Raw genomic sequence first — 21,941 nt, 5'->3', positions numbered from 1 at the left:
ATATATATATATATATATATATATATATATATACATACACACATATATACATGCATACATCCATACATATACACTCTCATAGCCATGCAACAAACCTAATTCCAATAAAATATATAAATATTTCCTATTCATAGAATGCAAATGTATGTCTATACATATGCAGACATCTGAAAGCTTTAAATGTAATTTTATTAATTAAGTGACCCTTAGAAAAAAGTATGAAAAATAACTCCAAGTTACATAAAGAACAGCTATCTCTACCCTTGTCGTACGGAAACGACTTACCTATTATTAGCCATTCAAGAGAGTAATCTCTATTCTCATCTTTCAATTGCCAAATTAAACTACTGAGCGCCGTACTATTTTGTTTATTCCTATCCCTAAATGTCGAGTAATGATTTGAAATTCTTCTCGAGACTTCAAGTGATGAAGCACCAATATAACTCCAAATCTTCTTATCCATTACAACATTACACCTATATACAATGTTCTTAGTTTTAGCAGTTTCACTAAGGAATCTAATTCTATTAGGATTATCTTCAGAAATTTCTATTAATTTGCTACAATTATTAATGGTATTATCAATATCCTTTCTATCTTGAAAATTATCTTTAACAGTGTCTCTAGCATTATTACTATTGCTCTCTATATTTATGTCAATAGAATCATGACTAGAATTAGAGGATAAAAGTTTAAAGTTATGAGCGGCGATAATTTGGGTTAAATTTTTGGTATTAGAGAAAAATTTACCTTACCTTATGCGCATTAATGACTTTATAGTAAAATGAGTTTTTAGGAAAATATTTACTAACTACATTCCTAAATAAACTAACTAAATTTGATTTAATTTGTCTCCCATATGGAACGACAGACCATAAACTATCTTGTTTATTGGAATTATAACTTACATTATTATTTAAAAAACTTAAGCTTACCATTATCAGTGCTTGATACACAACCGTTGGATTTTGGTCTATGCTTAATCTTTCTAAATAAGTTAACATTATTATTATTATTAGTTTTATAACTAACCTTACTCCTATTATTAACATTATTAATATTATTAACATCTGCATTAGAGGAAGCAGAATCTGGATTAATATAAGTACACCCTATCTTTATACCCTGCTTCCAACAAGGTAGAGTTATAAAACTTTGCCTCATCTTCAAAAACCAGATTATTTGTGGATAGGTTAGACAATATCCAGATAGCTTCCAGAACCATGTGGTTGGTAAGCAAGCTACTTACCACACAGCCATGCTGGAGCACTGCTTTAGAGGGTTTTTTAATATATATATAATTTTTAAAGAGGACAACAAACGTTAAGGCAAAGCAAGGCAAACATCTCAAGTTATATACATTATTATTATTGGAAAAAATTCAAAGTCTTACAGCTGTTTCTGGGATATCTCAGAGTATAGGATATTCTATCATCAGAGAGAAATAGGGAAAATGAGAAAAGTATAGATTAATGAAATGATGACATAGATTTATACTTTTCTCATTTTCCCAATTTGTCTCTGATGATGGAATATCTCATACTCTGGGATATCCCAGAAACAGCAGTGAGACTTTGAATTTTCTCCAATAATATTAATGTGTATGACTTAACGTTTGTTGTCCTCTTTAACAATTGTATATCTGTTATATTGGAAATCTGCAATGGCTCCATAAGTACCATCTTGGCTATAACTTTGGAGCCCTAGTAATTCATTACAGGACTTGCCTAACGTACCTAATTGTTTAGATCACTTGTGAACCTGTGAACTAAACCACTATACTTTGTACTTATATATATATATATTTATTTGTATATATATATGCATGTATGTGTGTATGTATGTATGTATGTATGTATGTATGTATGTATGTATCATCATCATCATCATTCAACATCTGTTTTCAATGCTGGCATGGGTTGGATGGTTTGACAGGGACTGGCCTGGCAGAAGACTGTACAAGGAGGTTTCACTGTTTGTTTTGGAAGGATTTCCATGTCTGGATGCTTTTTTTAACACTGACCACCTTTCAGAGTGGACTCTTTACATGTATGTATGGATGTGTCTTTGTGCTTGTGTTTGTCTCCTGCCAACACTTGAGAACCAGTGTTGCTTTTTTTACTCCCTTGTAACTTAGGCGTTCAGCAAAAGAGATTGATAAAATAAAAAATAAATATTAGGGTTGATTCATTTGACTAAACTAAGGTAATACCCCAGTATGGCTGCAGTCCAATGATTGAAACAAGTAAAAGATAAAAGAGAAATTCAAAGGATTGCTTTGGTCCAATGGTAGAATGCCTTTCATATCTACAGGAGATAAAGGTTCGAATTCCATGGACAGCCTTTGCTTTTTTCTATTATAAATTTCTTTAAAATTTATAAAATTCTTAAGATGTCAACAACATACAATCGTTGATATTAATAATTAAGTTTCTAAAATAGACAAGGAAATTCAAAGAATTGCTTTTGTTCATTGATAGAATTCTCGTCATGTCTGCCAAAGACGTGAGTTCAAATACCATGGGCTGCCTACAACATTTTCTATCTGAAATGGTTTTCTTATCTGATATTTATATGCTTATATGTGTACGCTTCAAGATTTACTGTTCCAGAGAAGAATCATTTCGATTTACACAGACTATCTCTAGTAATTTGGCACCAGATACTCTAGAGCAGTACTCTAGAGCACAATCCACAGCCATACCTACTATTTCTATAAGGCTGTGCTCTCCTGACGGTTTCCCATTTAAGATTAAAATCAATACCATTTTCCTCCAATTTCCACCACCACTACCACCACCACCACGACTACTACTACTACTACCATCACTATAGTTTTCAGTAACAAAGCTCAGTCTAAGTTGTTTGGTAACCAAGATTGTTCCATTTCATTTCGGTTCAGTTGTTTGCTTATATCTAGTTTTCTTGCTGTCTATACAAAGACCGATTAACAAAGTTTTAAAAAGATAATGATCTCCATACCTATTTTGCTAGGTTATTTCACTTTCATTGAAAAATCTATCTTTCTATCTATAATAAGTTTATTATCATATCTAACATAAGCTTTCCTTCTTCCATGCAACCATTGATGTTTTTGTCTATGTCAATAGATAAATACATTGACAGAGGATATAAAAATTTGAATAGTAAAATGTTATTTTCTTGTCAATCACAATATTATTTGATGTTTAAAATTTCTCTCTGTTAAACACTTGACATTTCTCTCTCTCTCTCTCTCTCTCTCTCTCTCTCTCTCTCTCTCTCTCTCTCTCTCTCTCTCTCTCTCTCTCTCTCTCTCTCTCTCTCTCTCTCTCTCTCTCTCTCTCTCTCTCTCTCTCTCTTTTTCTCTCTACCTCAACAAATACTGTAGCCATGTCATTCCCCTCTTTACGTCCTTATCATTTCTCTCTTTCTCTTTCTCTTCATCTCTCACTTCCAATAACTACATGACAGCTTCATACATCGGCTGACAATGATTGCAGCTAGATTCTTCTTTTCTTTTCCATGCAAACATGAATATTTTGAATAACTAAGAATTTTCTGCATACATCATTCAGTCTATCAACCCTAAAAATTATTTGTCCAAATTCTTAAACTCTGCGCAACATTACAGTTTTAGCCATTTTAAGGAGTATTACATTTTTATCCATTTTCATGTGTCAACATTGGTTGGAAAAGTTCTTGAAAATTTTCAGTAATGGCATATGATTGACTGAAGATATTGATTTTACAGCTGTTTGTCTTTTTCACTGCTGACAATACAACTGTGAATTGAACCACTAAATGTAGAAAATATCTTTCCCAGGGATTGAATAGTAACAATAAAATTTGAGCTCAGAATATTGATCTTTGTAGTTGAGCATAATTAATCTTACAATTTCCTTGTGTGTGCATGTTTGTGTGTGTATGTGCATGCATGTTTGTGTGTGTATGTGTATTTGGATGTATGTTTCTATGTGTGTGTGTGTGTGTGCATGTGTGTGCATGTGTACGTGTCTGTGCATGAGTATGTATGTGTGTGAGTGTGTGTGTACATGTATGTGTACATGAGTGTGTGTCTGCACATGTGTGTACATCTGTGTGTATGTGTATGCATGTATGTGTGTGTAATGAGTGTGTATGTGATGCATGAGTGTGTGCATATGAGTGTTGGTGAATATGTGAACAAGAGTGTGTGTGTGTGTGTGTGCACGAGTGTGTGTGTGGGTGTCTGTACATGGGTGCATGTGTGTGTACATGCGTGTGTGCATGTTTGTGTGTGTGTATGTGTGTGTATGTTTGTGTGTGTAAGTGAAAAATATTTCTTAAGGGGTTTAAAAGAGAAAGAAAAGCAAAAAAGGAAAGAATAAAGAAGAGTTCTAAAGCAAAAATCTTACATTTTTTTAAATTCACCTTGCCAAAACATTTTGGTGAACAGCTGCTACCATACATTTCTGGAAGATATGGATTTTCAACATATGCCTAAAATACAATAGTTCAACAAAGTTAATAACAATATAGTATTTAGAATGGTCTGATGATGATGATGATGATGAGGAGGAGGAGGAGGATAGTGACAATCATCATCATTATCCTCAAAACATTTATAATGTACAACCAGGACTCTGATTCTCAGTTAAAAATTGTTTGAATTAGTCCCCCCCCACCACCATACACACACACATGTATATACATATATCATCATCATCATCATCATTTAATATGCATGATTTTATGCTGGCATAGGATTGATGGTTTGAACAGATCCAATGTGTCTGAGGACTGCATCAAGCTCCAATGTCTGTTTTGACATAGTCTTTCAGGCTGGGTACCCTTCCCAACATCAACCACTTCAAAGCATGAACTGGGTGCTTTTCAAATACCACCTGGACTATTGATGTCTCCATGCAGAGCACAGAACTACAAATCCTGGGGGAGATGTGGTGGGGCAGTTTCATGCTTGGGGCTGAAGTTGATTGCTATGATGAAGAAGGGGCCGAACAGGCATGACTGTCTAGGCTATTTTACTTCTCATTCACATGGTTTCAGGTTCAGTCCTACTACAAGGCACCTTCGACAAGTGACTTCTACTATAGCATCAAGCTGACCAAAGCTTGGTGAGTGAATTTGGTAGGGGGAAGTACTGCTGTGTGTATATGCATATGAGAAAGATGTGTGTGTGTGTGTGTGTGTGTGTGTGTATGTGTGTGTGTGTGTATGAAGGATATATATATTCTTTTCTTTTTACTTGTTTATCATTTGACTGTGGCCATGCTGGAGCACAATCTTTAGTCAAACAAATCGACTCCAGGCCTTATTCTTTTGTAAGCCTAGTTCTGATTCTATAGATATCTTCTGCCAAACCACTAAGTTACGGGGACATAAACACACCAACATCGGTTGTCAAGTGATGATGGGGGGACAAAGACAGACACACAAGCATATACATATCTCAATCTCTCTCTCTCTCTCTCTCTCTCTCTCTCTCTCAATATATATATATATATATATATATCATCATCATCATCATCATCGTTTAACGTCCGCTTTCCATGCTAGCATGGGTTGGACGATTTGACTGAGGACTGGCAAGCCAGAAAGCTGCACCAGGCTCCAATATGATCTGGCAGAGTTTCTACAGTTGGATGCCCTTCCTAATGCTACCCACTCCGAGAGTGTAGTGGGTGCTTTTATGTGCCACCGGCACGAGGGTCAGTCACACGGTACTGGCAGCGACCATTCTCAAAATGGTGTTTTTTTACGTGCCACCTGCATGGGAGCCAGTCCAGTGGCACTGGCAATGACCTCAATCAAATGATTTTCTAATGTGCCACCAGCACAAGTGCCAGAAGACGACGCTGGTAACGATCACACTCAAATGGTGCTATTTATGGACCACTAGCATGGAAGCCAGACAGCTGCTCTGAGAATGAACATGCTCGGACGGTGCTGTTAGTGCTCCACTGGCACAGGTGCCAGTCATCGAATATGGTTCAATTACGATTTCGATTTCACTTGCCCCAACAGGTCTTCGCAAGCAGAGTTTAGTGTCCAATGAAGGAGAGGTTGGCATGGGTGCCAGTCGTCGGATTTGGTTTGATTTCTATTTCAGATTTCAAATTCACTTGCCTCAACAGCAGTAACAAGAACAGTAGAAAGAACAGCAGTAACAACAGCAACAACAGCAGTTTTTGGAATTTCAGAAGCAACAGCAACTGTTAGCACAACTGATACAGAAGAAAACAGAAAATACATCTACTTTGTTCACCCCTGACACTATCACAAACTCAATTGGAGAGTTCACATATAACCCAGAGGAAGGTATGGCCTTCCCTGCTTACTTTTCTTTACAGAAATTTTTACAGAAGAATGCTGTAGCTGGCGAGATGAGAAAAAACCTTGACGTTTGTTGAGAAAGTTGGCTCCAGCTGGGCATGAGAAATATTAAAATTACATATTATTAAAGAACCAGGTGAAATCTGTTTTGAAGAAACAGTGAATATTCTATCAAAGATTTTCAGTGAAAGAAGCTCTTTATTTAATATGTGCTGGCAATGCATGAATATTACAAAAAAGAGGACAAAGATTTTATTACATACACTGGAATCGTTTATAGAGAGGGTGAGAGAGTTAAAATTAATGAACTAATACCAGATATATTTAAATGCTTAATTTTCATGCAAGTTTTTAGGGCAAAGAAAGATGTGGAAATTTGTAACTGAATCCTGACTAAATTAGAGCAGAATCAGAAACTAACACTACAAGAAATATCTGAGGAATGTCAGAGAATAATAAACCTAAGGCACAATACTGAACGAACTGAAGTGAGAAACTGCTCTCATACACAATCGGTGTGACCAAAAGTAAGGCATTAAAAGTGGAAAATTAACCCGTTTTAGATGTGAAGAATTACACTACAGATTCGACTGTCCTTATAAAAATCGAAAATGTTTCAAAATCACACTATAAAAAAACCTAAAAAACAGTTCAACAGAAAAAATTATGCAAACAGTTTATCAGCGACAAGAAATACAAATGAGACTCAAAGGAAATTTCAAATACAGAGTAAAAGAACTTAAAACGAAGAAGTAACAAGGTTGTTCCCTGAGGTTTTTTTTTTTCAGATGAATTGGATCGGTGCAATAAATTTAAAGTAAAATTTCAGGTAAAAGAAAATTCATCGCAAGTGTTCAAACCCATACATAATGTATCATTTGCAGCACTGGAACAAGTGAATAAAGAAGTAGACGGATAGTAGTAAAAAAAAATGGGAGTGATTGAAAAGATTGACTAATCAGACTGAGTGCCTCTAAGAGTGTATGTAAAAAAAGAACAATAAAATTTGTGTATGTGCAAATTTCATGACACGACTAAATGAATGTTTAAGACAGTATAACTACCCATTACCTAGCCTAGAGGAAATCTCAAAATTAAAAAGTGGAAAATTGTTCTTGCAATTAGATCTTTCTGATGCTTACTTACAAATACAAGTGAAAGACAAATGTACTAAGCTGCTACAATTAATACCCATAAAGGGCTGTACAAATTTAACCAGCTCCCTTTTGGCATAAATGTTGCTACAGCTATATTCCAAGAAGTGATGAATGCGATGCTTGCAGAATGTGACTTCATGAGGATTATGATTCCAAACTGGGAGAAGAGAAATGCAAATTTTTCTACAAAATCCGGAGAACATACTTGCAAAATTAAACGGTGGCAACTTATTTTCTTAATTGGATCTCTCTGATGCGTGCCTACAAATTAGAGTAGACAATGAATGCTCCCTCTAAATACCTTACAATTAACATACATAACAACAGGTTATCATTTGTTTTAAAAGTCACACAGGCGCTTTTTCAACAGATTATGGATGCGATGTTAATGGATTGTAAATTTGCAATTCCATATCTAGATGATGTACTCATATAAAGCAAATCCCTGGACTAACACATAGAGCACGCAAAATATGTGTTTAAAAGATTAGGGATTATGGCTTACTGAAAATTGACAGAAATGGAGGTTGACCAGGAAGACTGTTGAAGGCAGATGCAATTAAAAATATGACCCCTCCAACAAATATAGCGACCTTACAAGCTTTTTTGGGACTGGCAACTTATTACTAAAATTATATTCCAAATTTGCATAAGGTGAGGGTTCCACTAAATAATCGATTAAAAAAAGATGTGAAGTGGAATTGGTCTGAAAATTGTCAGAAAGCGTTTGACAAAAAAAATTTTTTTTTTAAATGGAACAGTAGTGCTACATAAATATAAAGATGGTAACATGAAGGCAGTGGTTCATGTCTCACGTTCTCTGATATCAGTAGAAAAAAATTACATTTAAATAAAAAAAAGAGGCTCTAATGATTATTTTTGCCGTAAAAAATTTTCATAGATTTTTATACGGTAGAAATTTTCGACTACAGAATGATTATTATCCGTTATTATCTATATATATAGATTGAAGAAAGGAATCTTTACCCATCTGTTGATAGGTTGCAATATTGGAGTGCTATATTATCAAATTGTGGAGGTGCGTAGCTTAGTGGTTAGGGTGTCAGCATCATGATCGTGAGATCGTGGTTTCGATTCCTTGACCGGGTGATGCATTGTGTTCTTGAACAAAACACTTCATTTCACGTTGCTCCAGTCCACTCAGTTGGCAAAAATGAGTAACACTGTGATGGACTGGCGTTTCGTCCAGCTGGGGAACACATTGAAACCAGGAAACTGGGCCCATGAGCCTGGCTAGGCTTTAAAAGGGCGCATTTATTTTATTTATTTATATTATTAAACTATAATTTTAAGATGGAGTATATACCATCTAAAAAATTAGGACATGCTGATTCGGGGTTTTTCAAACTGTGGTCCGCGGACCACAGGGGGTCCGCAAGGACAAGACAGGGGGTCCATGCAAGCACATCCTTCTCACTAAGTATGTATTAAAAAAATCCTGTGTGTATAATTGACAATAAACCTATTTGCTAAAATACTGTTAAATAAATAAATGTAAAATATATGTTATTTTAAGCAAATATTTATGTATAAATTTCATAAGCGTTTATAAGGGGGTCCCTAAGGTAAAGCCTGAAATATAAAGGGGTCCGCAAGTCAAAAAGTTTGAAAACCCCTCTGCTGATTGTTTATCAAGATTGATTTAAAAATATGCTGAACCATTTGAAGAGACTGTGATTGCTGTGCTGTGAGCAGAAAATGAAATTAAAAATGTTTGAGTAACATCATACCAGTCACATTACAAGACATGAAATTAAAATCGGAAAATGATAAATTCATTATCAAAAATGAAAGAAATGCTGAGGGCTAAAAGAGATAAAAAATATGCGTTTTTTCTGAACGCAAAACAAATTCAAACCCATTCTTAATGTGTGACAATGTGTTGATGTGTACAGAAAGAGTCGTAGAAGTGATTACTAAAGGAATTTTATGTAGGTCAGCCAGGGATTTCGAGAATGAAATCATTATTGAGAAGTCCAACAATAGACCATGACTTTGAAGAACTAGTAAAAGCATGCAGAAGGTGTGCCCTAGCTGCAAAAGCACCTACCACTAAATGGCAACCATGGCCAAAACAGATATTCCATGGTCCAGACTGCATGTTGATTATGCAGGCCCACTTAAGGGTTCATATTACCTTGTTGTGGTGGACAGTTTTGCAAAGTGGCCTGAAGTGCATGAATGTAAAAAAGCCAACATCTGCGGTTACAGTAAATTTTTTTACACAAATTCTTCGCCAGATACGGTATTCCTGATACCATATTGTATGATAATAGGACTCAATTTACATCAGTTGAGTTCATAAAATTTTGTAAAATGTTCGTTATCGAACATGTTACCACTCTGCTATATCATCCTAGCAAAGTATTTTGTTGGTGATTTCAAGTGGAGCATTTTGTTGACATTTTCATGAGGGTGCTAAAAAAGTGAACAAGGAAGTAATGTACGACCTTTCTAAGTGTTTACCAAGTAACACCTAATCCGAATACCCCATCTGGAATGACAACTGCAGAATTGATGTTTGCTATAAAAATCAGATCTGTTTTTGATAAGTTGATACTGAGTGAAAATATAGAAAAAGTGAACTGTTCAAAATTCTTCAAGTTAGGTGACAAAAGTTTTTTTAAGCCCATAGAAATGGGAAAGAATGCTGGGTGGAAGGTGTAATTATTAAACAAATTGGAAGAATGTTATTCCTGATAAAGGGAAAAAATGTTGAACATGTTGAACCAACTGAAAAAAAAGATTCACAGGAAAAATAGTCACAAGAAACGAAATCTCCATGGAAGTATTGTATGACACATTTGAGGTACCAACACTCAGACAATTTGAAACTACACATTCTAGCATTGGAAAACAAAAGAATGGAAACACTAGAATTGAACCCTAAGCATAAGAGATATTAAAACTCTGAGCAGAGTTAAATTCTCAAAAGGAGTGAAGTTAGGTAATTCAAAAAATGGGAGATGGTATGGAAGGATTCCCATTACCTTTTTGTGACTAAAAGCGGACTGACGCATTGCTATAAAACAAAGAAATGTCAGCAGTTCAGAGTAAGCAGCTCACTGTGAGCCATTGGCTGAGAGCATTTAATCTTGTGTTGCAGTAATTGTATTGTGATAATACTTTCTTTCCCTTACATCATTAAATTATTTATCCAACACCAGGATATAAAAAACTTGTTAATGAGAAGCTATTGGCCAAGAATGGACCAAGAGATTGAAGAATTAGTGAAAGCATGCAGAGGCTGTGCTCTAGCAGCAAAAGCACCTATCACAAAATGGCCCAAAACAGATATTCCATGGTCAAGATTGCACGTCGATTTTGCAGGTTCACTTAACGGTTCATATTACCTTGTTGTGGTAAACAGTTGTCCTAAGTGGCCTGAAGTGCATACATGTAAAAAACCAACACCATTGGTTGAAGCAAGTTTTTTTTACACTAGCATGGAAGGGGGACGTTGAGCGATGATGATGATGTTCACCAGGTATAGTATTCTTGATATTATTGCATTTGACAATGGAACACAATTTACTGCAGATGAGCTCAAAAAATTTTGTAAAATGTTTTCTGTCAAATGTGGCCACATCGCCATATCATCCTAAGTCAAATGGACAAGCGGGGCAGTTTTTTGACACATTTAAGAAGGCTTTAAATAAAACGAACAATGAAATAATGGACGACTTAGCACTCCAACAGTTTTTGAGGGTATACTGAGCGACACCAAATTACAATACCTTGTCTGGAATGTTCCTTGCAAAACAGTATTCAACAAGTTGTTACCAGGTAGAAAAAAAAAAGAAAAGAAAAATATCGAACAAGAAATATTATACATAGTTTTTCAAAATTGGTGACAAAGTTTTCTTTAAAATGTATAAAAGCAGTCAAGAAATTTGGGAATAGGTGTGATTACTAAACAGATTAGGAAAGTGTCATTTTTTGGTAAAAGGTCACAACTACAAACATTAGGGACATATAAATCAACTTAAAAAAAGCTTACTGAGGAAACAGTCACAAGAAACAAAATTCTAATGGAAAACTTTTATATGTTTGATGGATTGTACAAGTTCAAATGACTGCTGTTTGGAGTAAAAGTATTACCCGCCGTATTCTAACAAATAATGGATGCTATGTTAAGTGACTGCAACTTTGCCATTGCATACCTCGATGACATTTTGATAAGGAGTGAGTTTCGGGTGCAACACATCAACCACATAAAGAAAGTATTCGAGAGAATAAGTGAATACTGGCTGAAGCTGACAAAAGCAAAATATGAATTTTTGATGGAAAAAATAAAATTCCTAGGTCAAGTAATCAATGAAAGTGGACGTAGACTGGACCCATCAAGGGAGATGGGGATACAAAACATACTGCCCCCAACAAACGTGACAATGCTACAAGCATTCCTAGGCTTGGTAAATTATTTCCAAGTGTATGTCCCAAACATACATAAGTTAAAAGCACCACTTAATAAATTACTAAGCAAAAAATGCCAAGTGGGTTTGGACAGAGAAATGTCAGAAAGCATTTAACGAGTTAAAAGATGTGCTAACTTCAGACTTGTATCTTATGCATCTCGACCTCAAGTTAGTGGTAATACTAGCTACAGATGCCATCAAATATGGGATAGGAGCTATGCTCCTACTCAAGGATAACGATAGCAGGAGAAAAAAAGGAAATAAAGGTCTCATACAAAGAACCACCAAGGTGTGAACGCATACTCTATATGTGATGTGTATTACTATTCCGGTACGAAGCGACAATGGTATCTGATAACTAGTAAATATTGTGGCTACAAGCATAAAAGAGTAACTACAGTACAACGGCAGCCACACATCACACCAGTAGGAGGGCCCACTTTACTACAATATTTCATGTATACATATAAATAATTATTCATATATCGTGGCACTCCATTGGTTACAACGACAAGGGTTCTAGTTGGACCAATCAACAGAACAGTCTGCTTGTGAAATTAGCATGCAAGTGGCTGAGCTCTCCACAGACACATGTACTCGTAATATAGTTCTCAGGGAGATTCAGAGTAACACGGAGTGTGATAAGACTGGCCCTTTGAAAATACAGGTACAACAGGAAAAGGAAGAAAGAATGAGAGAAAAATGTGGTGAAAGAATACAGGAGGGTTCGCCACCAACCCCTGCCAGAGCCTTGTGGAGCTTTATATGTTTTTGCTCAATAAACACTCACAACTCCCAGTCTGCGAATCAAAACTGTGATCCTATGATCACGAGTCCACTGCCCTAACCACTGGGCCATTGTGCCTCCACAATTATTCACATAGGGGTTCATTGTATGCCTATCTGTATACACATGTATACACAAAATTATCTAAATATACTTCTGTGAGTAGGTTTTTCCCTTCAAACTTGATACTCCTTTTTGGTGATGTTTTCCATATATATAAATCCTTTTCCAAATATAATTACACTTCACTTTTGAAACTCTGAAGAAGCTATAAGATGATACACAAGTACTCAAGTATGAGTGTATTGCATCTAATAGCAGAAACAGCTGTAAAACTAATGAACTTCACTTACGTAATTTATTGTTTCCTTGTCATTTATATAATTTATTATTATGCTCTGTACTCAACTAACATTTTTCTCTGAAGCATATCTACATTGAATTCCAGCACCAGGTTATTAGTATCACCATGCCTAAGTGAAATACTAATATATATCAGGTGTGACTGTGTGGTAAGAAACTTGCTTTCCAACCACTTGGTTTTGGGTTCAGTCCCACTTCATGGCATCTTAGGGAAGTATGTTCTATAGCCTTGGGCCAAACAAAGCCTTGTGAGAGGAAACTGAAAGAAGCCCGTCGTATATGTTTATGTGTGTGTGTGTGTGTGTGTGTGTGGATGTGTATTGTTTAACATTTTTCTATCTTAATATAATAAGTATTTTTATATACATTCATTTGTTATTTATTGTTGGTTGATACATACATCCCTTTTATTATTATTGTTGTTGTATTGTGAGCTGAAGGTTAGCTATATTTTTGAATAGAATTGATTTTCGATCGATTTAATCGATTTGAATATATTTTATTTTCTATTTGAAAACTTGGTTATGAAACACGTGTAGTAATTTTATTATTATTATTTTATGATTTTTATTTTCTATTTTATTATACTTATCGTGTATTTACTTATTAATCTTTTCTATATGTGACTGTGGATTTTCATGGATGAGTTCATCAACTTTGGTTCTTTTCTCTAAATCATATATTTATATATTTTATACTGTGAAACTTAATTTAATTTTAATTTTTGATAAATTGAATTTAATTGGGTTTTTACCTGTAAATTTGGATTTTTATCCCTAATATATGAAAATATATATAAAATATATAATTTAGAGAAAAAACCCCCACAATTATTAAATTCATCCATGAAAATCCACAATCATGTATAGAAAAATTTTATAAGTAAATACACTAAAATTGAAAATTTACAGGGATAAATTAAATTGAATTTTTCCCTGTAAGTTTGGAATTTTTTTCCCTAATATTATTATAATATATATATATATATATATATATATATATATTAGAAGTTTTGGAGGTGATGTACCGATAATTTACATTAGAAAATATAAGTTACTCAGAGATCTGGATGGTTGTACATATACAAATATTTATTAACATGTCACATGTTTTTACAAATCACATATAAGTGCTTTCATCTACTCCAGTAGATTCTTCAGATTTACATTTTTAAGATCCACATGATCATCTTTACAAATCATTTGTCTTACCAATCCCTGTTATATTCCTGTGAAACTTGGATTTGTTATGAAACGCATTTTAAATTGTTAGAACAATTCCACCAAAAATATCTTCATCGCATTTTAAAAATTAAATGGAGTTCTTTTACTCCAGATACAGATGTCCTTGCATCTGCAGGCATGATGATGATGATGATGATGATGATGATGATGATAATAAGCCCAGGCAATGTTTTGAAAATAACTTTCATTATTCCTCATGAAAACAGACCCCGCCTTAGAGTAACCACCTGGTCTTGCCATTTTCACAAACCAAGAATCAACTTGTTATCATCTATTGAAAGAACTGACCAACTGTATAGATATAAACACATTTTTTCTTCTTTCTTTCTTTCTTCCTTCCCTCCTTCCTTTCTTTCCTTCTCTTTTCCATTGACATTAAGAAAAAACATTTTTTCACTTTGAAAATATTTTACTTTCAGACCCCCTGGTGAGCTGGCTGAACCAAAGTAAGCATCTTTTCTAGCCACCTACTTAAAAACATATATTCTTTTTCTTTTCTTTTTGTCTCTTGCTCAAAACACTTCCTTTCAGATACACAGGCACACACACATACACACACACACGCACACACACACACACACACACAAACACATACACTCTCACTTTCTTCCTCCACTATCTCCCCATTCCTCTCCCTCTTTTCCTACCCTATACACTCCACATTACTCTTTTCCCCCCCTCTCTCTCTCCACCCCAACCCATTCACTAATACTATAAAAAGAGACAAATCCCTTCACAAAATTTAAATCTAAAGAATCTATTAGAGTAGATGAAAGCACCTATATGTGATTTGTAAAAACATGTGACATGTTACTAAATAGTTGTATATGTACAACCATCCAGACAGATGAAATTTATGTACACTTAACGATGTTACGCAAAACTGCCTTCAAACTTTCCCTATTAATTTCATCGTCTTTTGAATTATGAACATATTTACATCATAAGGGTTTTTTCGTGGTAAGGCTTTCTTTTTTAGTTGATTTTCACCTAGCAAGACTTATCGTAGATGGTGTAATAAGTCACACCCAGACAACGTCGGGTTATACTGCTAGTATACTTATAAAAAGCAAAGTTTGTTTGTTTGTTTGTACATTGACCACTGAAAACACTAAATAAAATTGATAATGTTTCAGGTTTTTCATGTCATTTAAAATTAATATGACCATTCCACAGATACCTGTGCCTTTATTTTCTGAAAATGGATTGGGGGAGCTGACTTGGTGGTGTATTGGCTCCTATTTCTAGCATACTGTCTATCTCACCATAATATCTTTATAACCTTACGAAAAGTAAAGTTTATTTGTGTGCTTGTTCGCTGATGACTGAAAAGACTAAATATAAAAAGCAAAGTTTGTTTCCTTGCTTCTACATTGACCGCTGAAAATACAAGATAAAATCAATAATATTTCAGGTTTTCCACATTTTAAAAATGAATCTGACCATTCCACAGGTAACTGTGCACTTATTTTCTGAAAACGGAATGGTGAGTGTGTGGAGGGGGGCAGCGTATTGGCTCCTATTTCTAGCAATCCACATACTGTCTATTTCACCATAATGTTTTTTACAGAATTAAGAAATATTCCACCTATCTCTCAATCCACTTCCAACTTTCTCTCAGTTTATACATCACATTTATTCCTTTGAAGTCATTGCCAGACTTCTGCTTTCTCTCTGTCTGTATGTCCCTGTCTATGTTTCTATCTCTCTCACTATCTCCCTCACACTCTCTCTCTCACTGGTTGTATATATGTCTCTCTCACTAATTCTCTAACTCTTTTTCTCATTAGAGACAGACGGAAAGGAGATTATGAAGAAAAAACAAGTGACACAGCGGGGAGATGGAGGTCGCAACATCTATAAATCTATCAACAAAGTTGTCAACGAGGACAATGCTGTTCATTATCTTGTTGAATTCCTCAACAGTCTGGAACCACCCAGCATATCACCACACAACCTTGAATTGAAGAAGGGCGCAGTCATCATACTTCTCAGAAACTTGGATCAGCCAAGATTGTGCAATGGTACATGTATGGCTGTGATTGAACTACAGCCTCAAATTATTGAAGCAAACATCCTCACTGGATGTGGTAAGGGAAACCCTGTATTTATACCTAGAATACCACTAATGCCAACAGCTGTCCCCTTTTATTTCAAACGATTGCAATTTCCAGTGAGAGTCAGTTACCACTGACCATTAACAAATCCCATGGTCAAACACTGCAGGTTGTCGATCTCAATCTAAAAGAGGGTTGTTTCTCACATGGTCAATTGTATGTAGGTTGTTCCAGAGTAGGAAGCCCACAGAAATTCTTAATATATGCTCCAAAAGAAAAAGTGAAAAGCATTGTATTATATTGAAGTTCTGTAAATGTGCTAATATGTGCCATATGAATGCATTTCAACACAATACAGACCAGGAAGCCCTCTAGTGGATGGTGCAAAGTCCCCTCTCGACCCAAGGTAACGTGGTGGTGGAGCAATATTGTTGACAAAGCCATTGGGGAAAAGAAACAGGCTTGGAAGGACTGGAAGAACGGTAGTAGCAGGGAATCGTATCTGACAGCCAAAAAGGGAAGCTAGGAGACAGGTTTATTTAGCCAGTGGGGGAAGCAGATAAGGAAAAAATTTGCCAATGTTCTGCACCGTAAGGACCAAACACTTGAGGTATTTCGTGCTATGAGACATTGTGTGAGAGAAAATAGTAATGTCATAGGAGAGAAATGTTTTGCATGGATGATGGTACACTTGCATTAAGTAAGGCTGCAAAGAGAGAAGTATAGAGATGTCACTATGAAAGGTTGCTAAATAAAGAGAATGAATGAGAGAAAGAGAGCCTGCTGAATGCCGACCCAACAGAGGGACCAGCTATCCAAATTAACAGTGCCTTGGTAGATAAAGCAATAAAGAGTATGAAGACAGGGAAAGCTCCTGGCCCATCAGGAATCACCGCAGAGATGTTCAAAATATCTGGCAGTGTCGGCTATAGCCTAGTCAGCCATATAGTCAACCAGGTGGTACATGAAGGAGTCATACCCAATGACTGGTGTAGCAGCACCATAGTCAACTGCTACAAAGGTAAAGGTGATGCATTAAATACAAATAATTACAGAGGTATCAAGTTGTTGGATAAAGTCATGAAAGTCACAGAGAGGGTTGTAGCCCAACTAATTTGGGAGAGGGTCAGTCTAGACGAGATGCAGTTTGGGTTTGTACCAGAGAAAAGCACCACTGATGCTATATTTCTGGTAAGACAGCTGCAGGAGAAATACCTAGACAAAGATAAACCTCTATACCTGGCTTTTGTTGACATAGAGAAAGCCTTTCACTGGTATGGACGTGTGTTGTGAATAGATGAGGACAGCTGTGTGAAAGAGTGTCACGCCCTAGCAGTTGAGGTAATCTGTGGAAGAGGTAGACCCAGGAAGACTTGAGATGAGGTTGTGAAGCACGACCTTCGAACATTGGGCCTGACCGAGGCAATGACTAGTGACCGAGACCTTTGGAAATATGCTGTGCTTGAGAAGACCCAGCAAGCCAAGTGGTTCATGCCAGCAGTATAACCAGCCTACTTATGCATTGTTTGCAAAGACCTGATGAGGCAAGTGAAATCAAAATCAAATTCACTGACATGGCCAATAACAGCACTGCCTGACTAGCACCTGTGCTAGTGGAACGTTAAAAGCACCATCCGAGCGTGATCCTTGCCAGGGCTCGCCAGTCCTCAGTTAAACCGATCAACCCATGCCAGCATGGAAAGCAGACATTAGACGATGATACGATGATGATGATGATGATGATGATGATATATACATATATATATATATATATAATTACATATATGTATGTATATGTATATGATGGAGTTCTTTGAGTTTCCATCTATCAAATCCAATATAGATTTTGGTTTGCCTGGAGCTATAATAGCAGACATTTACCCAATGTGCCAAGCTGTGGAACTGGATCTAAATCTCTGTGGTTGGGAGGCAAACTTACCACATGCCCATGACTACATACACCCATATGCACATACACACACACACACACACACACACACACACACACACAAATATATATAATTTCTTTTCAATTTAATATTTATGGTTGACAGAAGTTTTAATCACATGGTTCAGTGACAGAACTACAATAAGGGACAGGAGTTCAAATCCTGCTGGTGTGAAAATTTTTAAGCTCTTTGGATATGAATCTATATTCAAATATAAAGAACAGATGCCATGTCAATGCAATTATTAAATACCAGTTTCAGCTTCTTTCCTTGAAAATAGCATAATTTTTGATGATACAAGTGTACAAGTAGATATGCATGTATGTGTGTGTACGTATGAGTATGTCTATGTATGTGTATGTTTGTAAAATTTTTGCATATGTGTATGTCTTTATTTTGATTTACTTACCCCATAATAATAATTCATATTAATTTCAATAAAACTTGGCTTTACTCCACTGTTTAATTCAAAATTGGTGTAGAAGCATTTTCGTTGGTTTTCCCAGTTTACGTTTTTATATCTTTCATTCAAAATAATCTGAAGTGATTTGCGGTAATAGTTAGTTAGACAAACTGTAACACTCCATATTGTGACTTGGGTATCTGGCAAATAGATTGAAAAAAGAAGGAAAAAATCTCAATTTATTTTCAAAACACCTAAAAGTTTTATAATGTGGATGATTACATCAAGAAAATTCCTATAAAATATTGGAATTGGTTTTAAAAATAGCATAAAAATCTGAATAATCATGAAAATCTGCATTCTTCCCACATTTTGTCCCAGGAAAATGTTTTTTTTTTTTACATGTTTTCTTTAAGAATCAGACATAAATCTGATTGCATCATTATCAAATTTTTTCACAACATCCACTCGTATTGAGTGGTTAATATTAATGTTGATATTGATTTCAAATATTGACATGAGGCCAGCAATTTCAGGGGAAGGGTAAGTCAATTACATCGACCTCAGTGTTTAACTGGTACTTATGATCACTGAAAGGATGAAAGCAAGGTTAATCTTAATCTTGATATTTATTTCTTTATTGCCCACAGGGGGCTAAACATAGAGGGGATAAACAAGGACAAACAAAGGGATTAAGTTGATTACATTGACCCCAGTGTGTAACTGGTACTTATTTAATCGACCCCAAAAGGATGAAAAGCAAAGTCAACCATGGCAGAATCTGAACTCAGAATGTAACAGCGTGCTAATGATTCTGCCAGCTCATGTGCCCTTCTTAATCTTAATATTGATATTAATATTACTGTTAATGTTGTGTTAATGTTAAGGTCATAGAAAGAATTACTTTATCATTATGGCCAAAATTTCTCTACCACTGTCCTCTACATAGCCATTCCATAACCATACTTACACACACACACACACACACAAAAAAAAGGAAAACAGTGTGTAAATCAGAAAGCTGACAACAGAAAAATAGAAAATTTTTTTAATGATACATCATCATCATCATTATTATCATCTTTATCCTCACCACCACCACAACCACCACCACCACCACCACCACCACCACCACCAAACTATTCTGCAGAGACCTGAATAAGAGGAAATCCAAAGGAGCAATATCTGGTGAATATGGAGGGTGGGGTAACACAATCCCAGCCAAGCTGCAGCAATTTTTGTCTGGTTCCCAAAGAAACGTGTGGTCTTGCATTATCATGTTGTAAAACAACACCCTTCCTGTTGGCCAATTCTGGACGTTTCTCTTGAATTGCTGCTTTTAACTCGCCCAGTTGTGTACAGTATTTCTCAGAACTAATTGTCTGATTACTTGGGAGAAGCTCATAGTACAGAATTCCTTTTCAATCCCATCAAACGCAAAGCAAGACTTTTTTAGGGTGAAGACCCACTTTTGGGGTGGCTAAGGGTGGCTCATGTTGCTTACTCTAGGATTGCTTTCTCTGAACATTTCGGTAGATAATCCATTTCTCATCACATGTCACAATTAGCTTTAAAAAAGGCACGTTTTCATTCCGTTTACAAAGCAAATCACAGATGGAAATGCGATCCAAAAGGTTCTTCTCACTCAACCCATGTGGTACCCAAACATCATAGCGATTTGTGTGTCCAAGCTTTACCAGGTGCTCATGAACGACAGATTTTGATAGGTTGGGGCTTTCTGCCAATTCTCAGGTTGTGCAATGTGGGTTATTTTTAATTAATGACTTAATTTGATCATCATCTGTAGTGGATGATCTGCTTGATTGCTCTTTATCAATAAGGCTATGATCTCCAGCTTGGAACCTTGCAAACCACTTCTGTACAGTTCTTTCGGATAAAGAAACATCACCGTAAACTGCACATATTTCTTTGGTTGCTTGTGAGGCATTTTTCCCTTTATGGAAAAAGAAAAGCATCAAGTGCCGAAAATGAACTTTCTTATCTTCCATTTTAAAGGGTTACAGAATTAACACAGGTCATAGGAACCTAAACCTTCTTCCATGAAAAGATAGCTTAAACTGTGCTCTAAATAGAGGTGTAGTCAAATCTTATTTTATGAACTCAACCATGTTCTAAAATAAGTTGAAAGGTAAGTTCCTATAAATCGACACAAACTTTCTGGACAACCCAATATATTTATCTAGTCATCTTTAGATTAAAATGGAGATAATGATAAGCCATCGGCTGATATAAAATCTTTGTTTTCCTCTTCTCCTCTAGACCAGCCATCATTAAACTGAAGATAAGAGAAAGTAAATCTTTCAATGTCATCTTTTGATGCTTGCTTAAATATTATAGTTTTTATGCCCTGCATTTCCCTGCTAATCTAGATTGTATACATATTAATTATTACTTGCTGGATTTCCACCTACTAATCTCTTAAAGAGTTGTGCTGTTCATTTTTAGGATTTGTACCCTCCCTATTTACTAATGCTTTCTGGTTTAGCTGTACTTTATATATATATATATATATATATATGGAGAGAGAGAGAGAGAGAGAGAGAGAGAGAGAGAGAGAGAGAGAGAGAGAGAGAGAGAGAGAGTATAAAAGGGATAAGTTATCTTGACAGATATCTTATTACCTCTGAATTTGGTTTAGATGCCGTCTATCCACAATGGTCCATTATATAATACTCAAACTTAGAAAGAGATACTGATACTGGTAAACTTCACTCACTGAGTAATTCCATATTCCTATTCAGAACTGTATATATTCCAGAGAGTATTTAAGAACATTGATGACGAAGAGGTGAGTGAATATTTCATTCATGTCCGAAAACTACTTTATTTAAAAGTTTTCTACAGCATATATCTGATCTACATATATTTCAACTGCAGTGACTGCACATTGCTTTGTATGCAACTTTGCATTCTAGTCATTGCAATTTCACTAAGGGTCTGTCACTCACAAAGTTTTCCAAGTGAACTGATGCAAACAAGCATCCTGCATCACTATTCAGTTGGAGATAATAGTGTTATCAACACACACACACACACACACACACACATATATATAGGGCAAATAAGAAAATGGAGAGGATAAACAATCGACAAACATCAGCCAGTAAACATTCATTAAATCTATCTATTAATTGATTACAAACATATGTGTGAGTGATCCAAGTAAACAAATAAAATAAGCCAATAAATACGTAAACAGATATATA

At 35.5% G+C, this 21,941-nt stretch overlaps 1 protein-coding gene across 4 annotated transcripts in view; it reads right to left on the bottom strand.

Moving 5' to 3' along the window:
• LOC106873224 (uncharacterized) overlaps positions 1-21,941 on the bottom strand; it is an 81,593-nt gene that overhangs the window by 42,975 nt on the left and 16,677 nt on the right. For all 4 annotated transcript variants that reach the window (XM_052972215.1, XM_052972214.1, XM_052972217.1 and 1 more), the window contains 2 exons: positions 18,721-18,914; positions 4,377-4,461 (listed from right to left, as the gene is read on the bottom strand). In XM_052972215.1, the coding sequence (XP_052828175.1) occupies positions 4,377-4,461; positions 18,721-18,914 (279 nt within the window). The remainder of the gene's footprint in view (positions 1-4,376; positions 4,462-18,720; positions 18,915-21,941) is intronic.

Source organism: Octopus bimaculoides, chromosome 12 (assembly GCF_001194135.2).
Source record: "Octopus bimaculoides isolate UCB-OBI-ISO-001 chromosome 12, ASM119413v2, whole genome shotgun sequence".
Lineage (NCBI taxonomy): Eukaryota > Metazoa > Mollusca > Cephalopoda > Octopoda > Octopodidae > Octopus > Octopus bimaculoides.
Note: the sequence above shows the minus strand (reverse complement) of the source record. Positions and strands in the feature narration are given on the sequence as shown.